The sequence below is a fragment of the Ictidomys tridecemlineatus genome, chromosome 4, assembly GCF_052094955.1.
Source record: "Ictidomys tridecemlineatus isolate mIctTri1 chromosome 4, mIctTri1.hap1, whole genome shotgun sequence".
NCBI classification, from domain to species: Eukaryota; Metazoa; Chordata; class Mammalia; order Rodentia; family Sciuridae; genus Ictidomys; species Ictidomys tridecemlineatus.
Genome location: NC_135480.1, coordinates 60,270,288 through 60,282,269, shown reverse-complemented (window position 1 = coordinate 60,282,269; position 11,982 = coordinate 60,270,288). Strand labels below are relative to the sequence as shown.

Sequence of the window (11,982 nt, the reverse complement as noted above, 5' to 3'; positions counted from 1 at the left end):
CAGGGCAGCTACTGCCGCCGCTGCCGCCGCCGCCGCAGGCCTGGGTTACCTGAGCAACTGCGTGTCAGGGGCCAGCCCGCGGGCGGGCGGTTAGCGCGGGAGACTATCCGGAGGAACTAGGGAGGCAGGGTCCTGACCTTTGGTTTGGGACCGGGGTCCTGGAGGAGACCAGCATAGGCTGGGGGGTCGGGAGACCCCATCGGGGACTGGGGGATCCGGGAAGCCTTTTCCAACAGGTTATTCCGGGATAAGCTGTGGCACTGGGGCGGGCCCGGGCTTCGCTGGGGGCCGGGCGGCGCGGGGCGGGCTTGCGGGAGAGCACGCCCCCGCCCGCCCCGGGCCCGCCCCGTGCCGCCCGCCGGCTGAGAAGCCGCTGTCCCGGGCCTGGCTGGTGTGCGTATGCCTGCTAGACCCGGGCACTGCCGGCTGCCTGGGCACCGGACTGGGCGGAGGCGCTGACCTCGGCCTAGGAGGCTTTGGATCCCGGAGACGCCGCTACCCGCTGGGGCCTGCGAGTCGCACGCCCTCCCCGAGCTTCTGCTTGCCGCTCCTTCGCGGGGCGAGGTCAGGTGTCCCCGTTCTCTTCTTTCCCTCCCCCACCTCGGTACCCGCGGGAGATCCTGCCCGCCCCCTTTCTCAAGGGTGTAGCAGGCTGCGGAGCTGACGGCAGCCCCGCAGCCACCCTTCCCAAACTCTCCGGAAGCCGCCCGAGCTCAGGCCGCTGCAGCTCCGGCGGACCCACTGTTGGACCAGAGGCCCGGTCCTCCTCCCGCGCCCAAACTTGGAGCACTTGACCTTTGACTGTCGGAGGAGGCAGGCCCGCAGGTGGCTGGACAGCTGCGGCGCTGGGAGGGCATCTTGCCTGGGGACCGTCGGCTGCACTCCCGGACTCTGGGCTTCGCTTCTGGGATTGCAAGGTGTTCACTTAAGGCGCATGTGGATTGAGACCTAGAGTCATGGATGTTTGCGCTCGTCTTGCCCTGTGGCTCCTCTGGGGGCTTCTCCTGCATCAGGGCCAGAGCCTCAGTCATAGTCATAGCGAGAAGGCCACAGGAACCGGCTCAGGGGCCACTTCTGAGGAGTCCACTGCAGCAGGTAAGGCCTTGCTGCGGGCTGGACTGTGCTGTGGGCTTTAACTTAGAACTGAGTAGCCCAAAGTGGGTAAGTCAATGTAGGTTTGTACATGTGAGGTTGGTGGAGGATCCACACATAATTGTCTAGTTTCTGTCGTCCAAGAAGTTCTTTCTGTTAAGGGGTCATGGCTAATGTTACTATCTCCCTGAATAACTTTCCTCATCCCTCCTCAGGATGTCTTTTGTTGCAAGGAGAAAAAGACTTTGGGGCACTTTGACCTTTCAGATCAGGCTCCATCTTAAGATTACTTGTGTGGAAGGATGACTTACTGAGCTGCTTTTAGCCAGTTTCAGCACTTGATAGTAGAGGGGGGTTGAGACCACTCAGGATGAGCAGGGAAAATCAAGGCTGGGCCAGCTTGTTGTTGGTAGCCTGGTGTTCAGGTTTGTCTTTCTGTTCCAACCACCATGGGAACCCTAGTCCCTCCCTTCCTTTAAGTAATCTGTTTCTTAGCTGGGCCCAATTGACATATCAAGGCAAATCCTTAGATGGGATCTTATTTACCACTAAGGAGTAAAATGGCCTTTATTTGGACATTAGCATAATATTATTTGTAATATTAATATTACTTGTTAACTTACTTTGTTTCTTCTGACTGATGAGTATAGATATTCCATGTTATTTTTTATCTGTCCTGATTTTTCCTGTGCACTTGTTGAACTTGTCACATAGCAGGAGTCCTGGTATACTCTTGCAATAGAAAGGAACACTTTTTAAATCAACTTATTTTACATAAAACTTTGAAGATTGGTTGCCTTTTCTCATTTCTCTTGCCTAGTCGCTCTGATCTGTGACCTGAAGGCAGGGTCCCCCTCAGGGGGTTGTTATACTGAATTATTTTGAGGCTAGCAAACTCAAGTGAAGGGATGGCGGCTCAGTACCTGCTGATGCAAGTAGGAAAAGAAATACAGTGGTCGGAAACTTTCATGGATGGATCCAGAACCTGGCATTAGTGGTAGGCCTTTTCTTGGGCACCCCCACCCCACCCTTAAGTTACTTGACTGGGCTCTGTGATTCCAGATTCCCCAAGGGCTGATTTCTCAATAAGGCCTGTGTTGTCTTGTATGCAAGCAAGCATGGCCCTCTTAGCTGTTACTTTTTAAAGATAGGGGGTAGGTTCTTCTTTCAAATTAATTCTGTCTCTCTATAGGAAATTTCCTTGACTCCTGAAGCCTAGCCCTAAGCTTGGTTTTTACTGTGCTATGAAAGACATCTGAGGAACACCTCTGCTGTTCCCAATGATATCCCTGTTTATAATTAATATGTCCCATTTTTCCCACTTCAATATATGAAACTCTAACCATGAAATGAATATTTTTGAGAGGATTCTATTTTTTAGATTCATTTTTTTTTTTTTTTTTTTTGGTGGGGTAGGGGATCAAACCCAGGGCCTCATGCATGCCAGGCAACTACTGTACCACTGATCTACATTCCCAGCCCCCCAGCCCCTAAAAGGAATGTTTTGAGTTTTAGGCATTAGCTAGCTCTCAAGAATCTCCTCTCCTACCCCAAGGTAAGAAGCATTCCAGCATCCCTCAGGATCATTCCATGACTTAAACTTATGGAGCCAGCCCTCCGTATAACATATTAAAGAGGCTTATACTGAGTCCTCATTTTTGGTCTTTTCTTATTGATTTTGTCCTTTTCTTTCTCAGTTCAGAAATTGGTTTCTCTTGCCACAATAGTAATGAATTCTAGGGAGGAATGTCTCAGAGAGACTTCCTAGGCGCTGTGAATGACTGGTTTGTGGGAACCTGGATGTCCCATTTTTCTGGTAGGTTGTCCCATTAGGTCTTTCTGGGACTTTGTCTCTGACTCAGACAGAGAAGAGGTGGTTCATAGATTGGGTTCTGCAAAAGGGTTTGGGGAGAAATTTTCTTGCAACTAGGAACCTTTCCAACCCCTGTGTATCCTCACAACACAGGTGGAGTATTTATCTATCTATCTATCTATCTATCTATCTATCTATCTATTTATTTATTTATTTATTTAAAGTTTGTTGATGGACCTTTATTTTATTCATACCTTTATTTTATTTATTTGTATGTGGTGCTGAGAATCTAACCCAGTGACTCACATGTGCTAAGCAAGCGCTCTACCACTGAGCCACAACCCCAACCCCAGGAGTTTTACTTGCTCTTAAAGCTACCACTTTTCTAAGTCAGATTCAACATTCCTAGTAAATTTGTGTTCTCTTCAGTTTGTATTTTATAGTTACACAGTTATTTTTCCTATAAAGTCTCATAGTATCCCTTTTGGAATCAAGGGTAGGATAATACATCCTTATTTGCATGGGTGAAGAAACTGGGTCCTGTGCTTGGTGTTGTAGGCAGTCTTCTGATGCTTAAGTACTGGACTTTTTCCATCTTCTCAGGTCCTGTCCTGATTAAGAAGTGCTAGGTGGGACTTGTTCTTTGGCAATTAGGCAGGCCCTGGTGACTTCATAGCTTAGATCTTTGGAGAGTGTGTTGCAGGTACTCAGAAAATTCAGTTTTGGATAAAAGTACCTGTCTCTTAGTTAGGTGTAAGATTTGATTCTAAGAAGGATTTAGTTAAAAATGCTTTGTCTTTCCAATACACACACTAAGTATTATTAAATGCCTGACCTGCAGTGAAGGCAGATGCTCTGATATGAGGCTTTCTTAATGAGCAGTGTAGAGGTCTTTTCTGACACTTTCTGACTTTTTAATAGCTTCATGCCCAGCTGTGTTAAGTTACTTTCTCAGTAAAGGTCTGTGCCTGGCTGGGGGGCCTGCATTTCTGAAGTTGGCCTGATGGATAATGGAACTTTGCTTAGGCTTCAGAAACTCAAAAATGTTTTCTGTAGAGTATGTACAAGGTAGTCTGTAGTTGGGGCTGCCAATGTTGGAAGTATTGAGGGTCTCTAATCAAGAATTGTGATTTGGTTATATATAGCTAAAATAGGGCCTTGGAGGATAGGCATCTTAAACAATATAAAGAGTGGTGGTTGGCTTCTCAATCAATCCCTAATAGTGTGGCAGACCAGAGCCCTGCCTGCCCACCCAGCTAGTTGCTGCTGCCTCCAAGGCTATAAATGGCCTGGCCATCTTGGTAGCTATGCTAATTTTAGCTGAGGGTGGCTCCCGGAACTGGGCTGAGGCCAAGACCAGGTGGGTGGGGCTTGGCTGAAGATAATACTGGGGGTTGGGTAGAGGGACACACTAATCCTGAGGCAGCCAGGACATCATCTGCTTCCAGGCCTCAGCTTTGACAATCACCTTTAGCTAGGTTAATTGATTCAGCAAACACTGAACAATGCCAGCTCATGTGCTGTTTATTCAACAGGTATTTGAGTGCCTGTCCAGGACCAGTTACTGTGTATGTTTTCTTTTTTTTTTTTTTTTTTTAGAGAATGAGAGAGGAGAGAGAGAGAATTTTTTTAATATTTATTTCTTAGTTCTCGGCGGACACAACATCTTTGTTGGTATGTGGTGCTGAGGATCGAACCCGGGCCACACGCATGCAAGGCGAGCGCGCTACCGCTTGAGCCACATCCCCAGCCCACTGTGTATGTTTTCTATGGGGATTTAAGAGTGAACAATACAGTCATCTTCCCTACTTTGTGGAAGTTAGTCTTGTTGGGGAGATGGAAAATAAACACAAAAATAAATATATTATTGTGGTAAGCGACACAGAAGAAAACATAAACAGGGTGCTCAGGGGAATGAGAAAGGAACAGAGATTTAGTTAAAACTGAAACCCAGTGTCTAATAGGAAAGTTAATACAGTAACATTAATAATAATAACAATAATAATATTATTATTATCTATGTGGCAAACACAATTATAAACATTTTATTTTGCTTAATTCCTACAACCATCCTGTGGAATAGATATTATTATCCTTATTTTGTAGGTGAGGAAATTAAATCATAGGTTAATAACTTGCCCAAGGTTATACAGATAGTAAAAAGAACCAGAGTTAGACTCCAGGTAGTTCTTCACCTTACCTCTACCTCAGCCACTAAGCTTTACATCTCTCAAAGCTTTGTGATATCCAGGCATGGTGGTACAAGTCTGTAATCCCAGTAATTTGGGAGGCAGAGGCAGGAGGATTGCAAATTCAAAGCCAGCCTCAGCAATTTAGTGAGATCCTGTCTCAAATTATAAAATAAAAATGGCTGGGTATGTGGCTCAGTGGTAAAGTATCCCTGGATTCAATCCCTGGTACCAAAGCAAAGTGAAGAAAACCAAACAAAAGAAAACCCAAAATAAACAACAACAAAAACCACCACCAACAACAACGACAACAATAAAAAAACAACTTATTCATAAATGCTTAATGGAAGTATTTGTGTGTGTGTGTGTGTGTGTGTGTGTGTGTATAGACACACGTGTTATGTATACGTTATATGTAGGTATAAATATATCTATACACACACATATATATGCATACACATACATGGCTGTTAGAAGCCCAGAGGAGCAAGTGACTAGCCTGCCTGGGAGAGCTGGGGGAGATTTTACAGTTTCCCCCATAATTTTTTTCAGATCTTGGGGAGTAGAAAAGTGGCTGCCTAATTCACAAGAGATGGAAAAATCAGTTAGTTCAACCCACTTGTGAAGAACGTGGAACCCAGAGATGCATTAAATAATAGTTTTAGAAGTTTCAGCTAAGTTATGGTACAAAACTAGAGTAGGATTTGTGAGTCGGGGACCCACACGTTTGAGGCCAGCCTTAATAGTTTAGTGAGCCCTAAGCAACTTAGGGAGATCCTATATCAGAATAAAAAGTTCTGGGCTGGAGTTATGGCTCAGTGTAAAGCACTTGTCTAGCATGCATGAGACACTGGGTTTGATCTCTGGCACCACATAAAAATAAATAAGGTATTGGGTCCATCTACAACTAAAAATTAAAAAAAAAAAATCAGCAAATGAAGTAAGGGAAAAAAAAATGGTCTGGGGATGTGGCTTAGTGATTTAGACACTGGGATCAATCCCTAGTGCCCAAAACCAAAACAACAATGTAGCAATCAGATTATTTCACTTTAAAAAGCCCAGTTTTGATACAGGTCATAAGACGTGTTTGGCAAGAAAGGGATGAGTTATTATTGAGGGGAGTGGTTGCCTAGGTCTCCACAGGACTTGGGTTCCAGTCCCAAGAGTCCCTTTTATTTCCTCCAGGGCTGCTTTTTGAGAAACATTGCTGAGGGCTTTGAGGGCATTCTGTGGTACATTTTCCTCCGTGGGAAATGATTCTCCAGAAAACTCAACTACTCTGGCTGCCAGGCTTTTAGGGAGAGAAAAGATACCAAACAGGGCCCATAGTAGAGATTTTTTTTTTTACACTGATAACCAAATTATGAAATATTAAGATATATAACAAAGTAAAAAGAATATAAAGAATAATGTATTGAATATCCATGTTCCCAAAACAGTTTAACAATAACAACACCCGAGGTTTCTGTATCTCTTCTAGGATACTTTGTATACATTTCTAATTATATATATATATATATATATATATATATATATATATATATATATATACATACACACACACACACACCCATATATACATATATACATAAGTATAATGTATGTGTGTGTATATATCCAGCTACACACACATCATAGGTCTTTGTGGAATTAAACAGTTTTACAGCTACTCTTAAATGCTTTCTCCTAGAGAATAGCAATGATACACACACACACACACACACACACACACACACACACTCCCTCACAAATGTAAGATCTTTGTGGAGGAAGGAAGGAAGTGTTATACTTTATCTGTTTTTATTGTGCTCAGCCTAACTTCTATTAAAGTTTGTTGAAAAACTAAAATGATAGCCTGTTTGAATGGATTCTATTTTCTCTCTTTCAAACTGTCTTATGTTTTAGTACATACATAATCTGGGCCTTTCCTCAACCTTTATAGATGTTGCTTCTCACCTAGGACACTTTGTACTAAGTTTCATCCAAGTTCAGGTATTTTTATCTTTTTTCAATCTTTTATTTAGCATCATTTTTGTCCATTTTAAAGATGGAAGACTTGTTGCTGAGAAATTTGTGTTCTAGGTTACAGGGTTAAAACATGGCAGAATCAGAACTCTTGGGATCTATGTACTAAGCCCATGCTGTTTTTACCAAAACACATTGTTGGCATGTTCCAAAGGGGAAATTTCCTTGCTGATCAGGCACTTAGAGCTTTTATAGTCTGATCATAGCTGAGTTGACAAAGGTTTTTGAATAGTATGGTGAAAGCTGTGCTGCTCTGGGGGATAGAGTCTATATTGTTGAAGTTATCTGTTTGTGGATCAGCCTTTTTTTTTTTAACTGTCCGAGATTTTATTAGCAGGACAGTAGTGGCTAGTTGCAGAAGAGAAGGGGATAGAGAGAGAGAGAGGGAGAGGGGAGAGGGGAGAGGGGAGAGGGAAGAGGGGAGAGGGGAGAGGGGAGAGGGGAGAGGGGAGAGGGGAGAAGGTCAGGTCAGTCTTATTATTCCATAAACTTCTAAAGGGTTAGGACAGCAGATGTTTAACTTTTTACTTCAAACTTCTAGCACAAAGTTTGACATGTGGCATAGTTTGCATACTATAACATTTTTAGAATTGAACTGGATTTATTGTCTAGTTCTGCTGTAGTTTACTAGGCATATGATTAAAAGCTGTAAAATATTTTCCTTGGAGGTGTTAGGTAAATTGAAAGAAATAAGCTTGATATATTTAGAAAGTTCATTCTTGGAATTTCTCATTCACTTGATAAGTGAAATCTTGCTGTATTTGTTAAAACAAACAACAACAATGACAACAAAGCAAAAACACCCAATCCAGAGCAGTTTGAGACCAACAGGTTCACTTCACTTAGAAGAAATTTGTGAAAGATTTTAAAGAGGCCAGACTTTTATAATTGCTATTCACTAGGAGAAAGCATTTAAGAGTAGCTATAAAACTGTTTAATTCCACAAAGACCTATGCTGTGTGTGTAGCTGGATAGAAGCCTAGACATAAAATAGGATGATTGGCTTTGGTTTGCTGAAGGGTCTGAGTTGGCCACAGTCATGAGGCATAACTATCTGGATTTAGAGTAGCTTTGGAGTTTAAGTCTCTTTCCTTACTAGCTATGGACCTAGTGGAGGGTAAGTTACCTTATCTCTCTCAGCCTTAATTTTTTCATTTGTAGAAAGGGAATTACCTTAATGAAAAAGTTTGTGGTGAGGATAAAATGAGACTTTTATGAAAGGGCATTACAAACTATAAAATGATGTACAGTTGGGATAGTGTAGTTTTCTCAATCTTTTCTTTTGTGGGCCTGGGAAACAGTCAGAATCTGAGTGTTTACTTAGGGAGCATGTCTCTAAGGGTAGTTGTATCTCTGAATCTTATTTCCTAGAGTCTTATGGAGTTTTTTTTTTTTTTTGTCCTGGAGCTTGAACCCAGGACACTTAATCACTGAGTCATGTCCCCAGTCCTTTTTAATTTTTATTTTGAGATAGGGTCTTGCTAAGTTGTTGAGGCTGGCTTTAAAATTAGGATCTTCCTGCCTAAGTCTCCTGAGCTACTGGGATTGCAGACATGAGCCATCATGCTTGGTTTATAGAGTCTTTTTGAACTCCGTTTTGGTATCATACCCTTTGGTTTACACGACTTCATTGCTTTGACATGGGCCCATCTTTTCTACTCCTCTGATTTTTGGGCTTTCCTGAGGCCTGGTCCTAAGTTAGCTTTATCCTAGGCTCTAGGTACATTATCCTTACCTTCAACAAATGGTGCGGGGACAATTGGATATTAACATGTAGAAAATTGAACATGGACATTTATTTCTTGCCCTGTTCAAAAATAAATTCAAAATGAATCAAAGATCTTAATGTAAGGCCTGAAAATTTGATGGGTACCTTTGATTTTGCAGCTTATTGTACAGCCACTGCTCTTGGATCCTTTGCTACTCCAGCATGGCTTCTGAGAGTTAGATTTATAGATGGCATTGAATTGGGATTCACACATTGACAGATGAAAAAATATTCTTTTTAGGCTATTGGTATTAGGTGCTAGGACTTAACATCCTGGTATATCATAACTGGAATGGATTTTAGGGACTTCTCATTTTAAATATGAGAAGAACAACGTGCCCAAGATTTTGCTAAGCCAAGGCTAGAATCTAATTTTCTCTGTTTTTCATTTGTTATTCCCACCCTGTTGTGGAGTCTCTAACCTAATGTAGTCATCTGGTATTGTTAGGGGTCTGCAACCTGTAAAGAGGAGAACAAGAAAATAGTTCACAGTATTGTATTATGTTTACAGAAATTGGACTAGACAGAAATAGGAGTATTCAAAGTCAGTGTCAAGTGCTGCTTTCAGGGAACCACCTAGCTAGAGAGCATTTATATTCCAATAATATCTGTTGCATATTGTTTTAGTCAGCTTTTTCGCTGTTGCTACTAAAAGATCGAGCAGCACAATTATAAAGGAGAAAAGGTTTATTTGAGGGCTCATAGTTTCAGATGTCTTAGTCCATAGAAGGCTGGCTCCATTCTTTGGGACTCCAGGTGAGGCAGAACATCATGGTGAAGAGTATGGCCAAGAGAAGCAGCTCAGTAGTGATCAGAAAGCAGAGAGAGAGAGAGAGAGAGAGAGAGAGAGAGAGAGAGAGAGAGAGAGAGGTCTCTACTTGCCAGATACAAATTTATACCCCAAAGCCATGTCCCCAAGGAACCATTTCCTCCAGCCACACCTCACTTGCCCCCAGTTACCAGTTAATCCTATCAGATTAGGTTAAGACTACAGCCCAGTTATTTCTCCTCCAAACCTTCTTGCATTGTCTCACATGTGAGCCTTTGGGAGACACATTATATTCTTTTTTTTTTAAATATTTATTTTTCAGTTCTCGGCAGACACAACATCTTTGTTTGTATGTGGTGCTTAGGATCGAACCTGGGCCGCACGCATGCCAGGCGAGTGCGCTACTGCTTGAGCTACATCCCCAGCCCGACACATTATATTCAAACCATTACACATATGGTGACTAACATCTGAATGCTGTACTGCTCTCTAGTAGTATCAGTTTTGTGGAATAAGACATCTATTGGGATGTGCAAAGTGGGTTCCTGAAGGAGGTGGGTCAGAACTTTATGCAACATGTCTCATTGTTTGGCTTAGCTGATTGCATTATGGATTTGAGGACTCCATAGACAGGTAAATGTATTTAAAGCCTTGTGAGGTTACTTGTGGCCGTCTGGAAAGTGCCAAAGGGAAGCATTCTGGGCACTAAGAATTTGACAAAGCCTTGCCTGTGTTGGCACAACTTGCTAGGCAGGAGAGATTTGAGTAGGGATAGCTGTGGCCCTGTCATGTTTATCAGCATTGGGCAGATTTATTTTGTGTGAGAAGCCATGCAGGGAAAAAATCTGAAGTGAGCCAAGGGCACTATAAATTTGTTTTCTGATGGAGAGCTTGGAATAGAGAAAGTGCAGGTTCTAAAATCTCTCTATGGGTGTTGGTTGCTTTCCCAATTTGGTTCTAACCTAGACAACTTCACTCACTTCATCTCTGTTGCACTCTCTGCATTCTTGGCACAGCCAGTTTTTTTTTTCCCCTTTGTCCTTGTCTGCAGAGAGCACTATTACTTACACTGCTTTCCTTTTGCCTTTTTATGCCATTTACTTTCCTCTTAGAATATTCTCCCCCATCCTTTTTTATTCTTATTAATCTTTCAGTTCTCTATGTTCTCTATGAAGTCTTTCCTGTCACTTATGCTAGTTATGAGATACCTCTCATCTCCAATCAAACTCTGGCACTTACTATCTGCAATACTCTGCATGTACTTCACACCTTGCTTATGTCTCTTAATAGTGAGAGGCAGCTTGATGTAGTATCAAGAGCACTGGGTGCTGCTTGAGTCCTTGTTGACAGTATCATTTAAACTCTAGTTTCATGCCAGGTGCAGTGGTGCATGCCTGTAATCCCAGCTGCTCGGGAGGCTGAGGCAGGAGGATTGCAAGTTTAAGGCCAGCCTCAGCAACTTGATGAGATCCTCAGCAACTTAGTGAGACCCTGTCTCAAAATAAAAAATAAAAAGGGCTGGGGATGTGGCTCAGTGGTTGAATAGCTTTGGGTTCAATCCCTGTACTAAAACCAAGAAACAAACAAAAAAACCCATTATAGCTTCCTCACTTGAAAAAGGAAGTTAAAAGAGAGTTAATGTGCTGGGTGCAGTGGTGCAAACCTGTCATCCCAGTGACTCAGGAGGCTGAAGCAGGAGGACTGCAAGTTCAAAGCCAGCTTCAGCAACTTAATGAGACCCTATCTCAAAAAAAAAAAAAAGAGATGTGGCTTGGAGGTTAAGCACCCCCCCCCCCACCAGGTTTAATCCCTTGTACCAAAAAAAAAAAAAAAAAACAAAAACAAGCAAACAAACAAAAACAAAACAAAAAAAGAGTTGTTGTATAGATATTAAAGCCTTTTTTCTTTGCAAAATTTTCTTTTCTCTTGAGGATAAAAGTCATGTCTGGTTTGGCAACAATAGTATCTATCCTCAACATCTGTAGTGCTGATCAGACAACTTGTGTCCAGTAGGTATCTATTGAATAAATCAATGCATTACACTGAATGGATTTTAGGTTGAATAGATAGGAGGGAGAATGCCAGATAAATTGACATCAGTTCCTGTAAAAAGCTTAAAATGTGCCCTGGCATTGGGTAGATTTATGTGGTGGGTTTTTTGTTTGTTTTTTGGTTCTGGAGATTAAACCCAGGGGTGCTTTACCAGTGAGCTGCATCCCCAGTTCTTTTTATTCTTTATTTTGAGACAGGGTCTCATTAAGTTGCTTAGGGTCTTTCTAAATTGCTGAGACTGGCCTTGAACTTGTGATCATCACTTGCCTCAGCC

General features: G+C 42.4%; 1 protein-coding gene across 6 annotated transcripts in view; it reads left to right on the top strand.

The window, feature by feature from the left end:
* The first annotated feature begins 320 nt into the window (after window positions 1-320).
* Window positions 321-11,982, top strand: part of Stim1 (stromal interaction molecule 1) — a 214,119-nt gene continuing 202,457 nt past the window's right edge. For 3 of the 6 annotated variants that reach the window (XM_005323132.4, XM_040284869.2, XM_078046597.1), the window contains exon 1: window positions 323-1,095. In XM_005323132.4, coding sequence (XP_005323189.1) covers window positions 957-1,095 — 139 coding nt within the window. In that variant the 5' untranslated portion in view covers window positions 323-956. Of the gene's footprint in view, window positions 1,096-11,982 lie in introns of all 6 variants that reach the window. The other 3 variants (XM_013357672.4, XM_021725036.3, XM_040284868.2) reach the window with 2 other exon arrangements.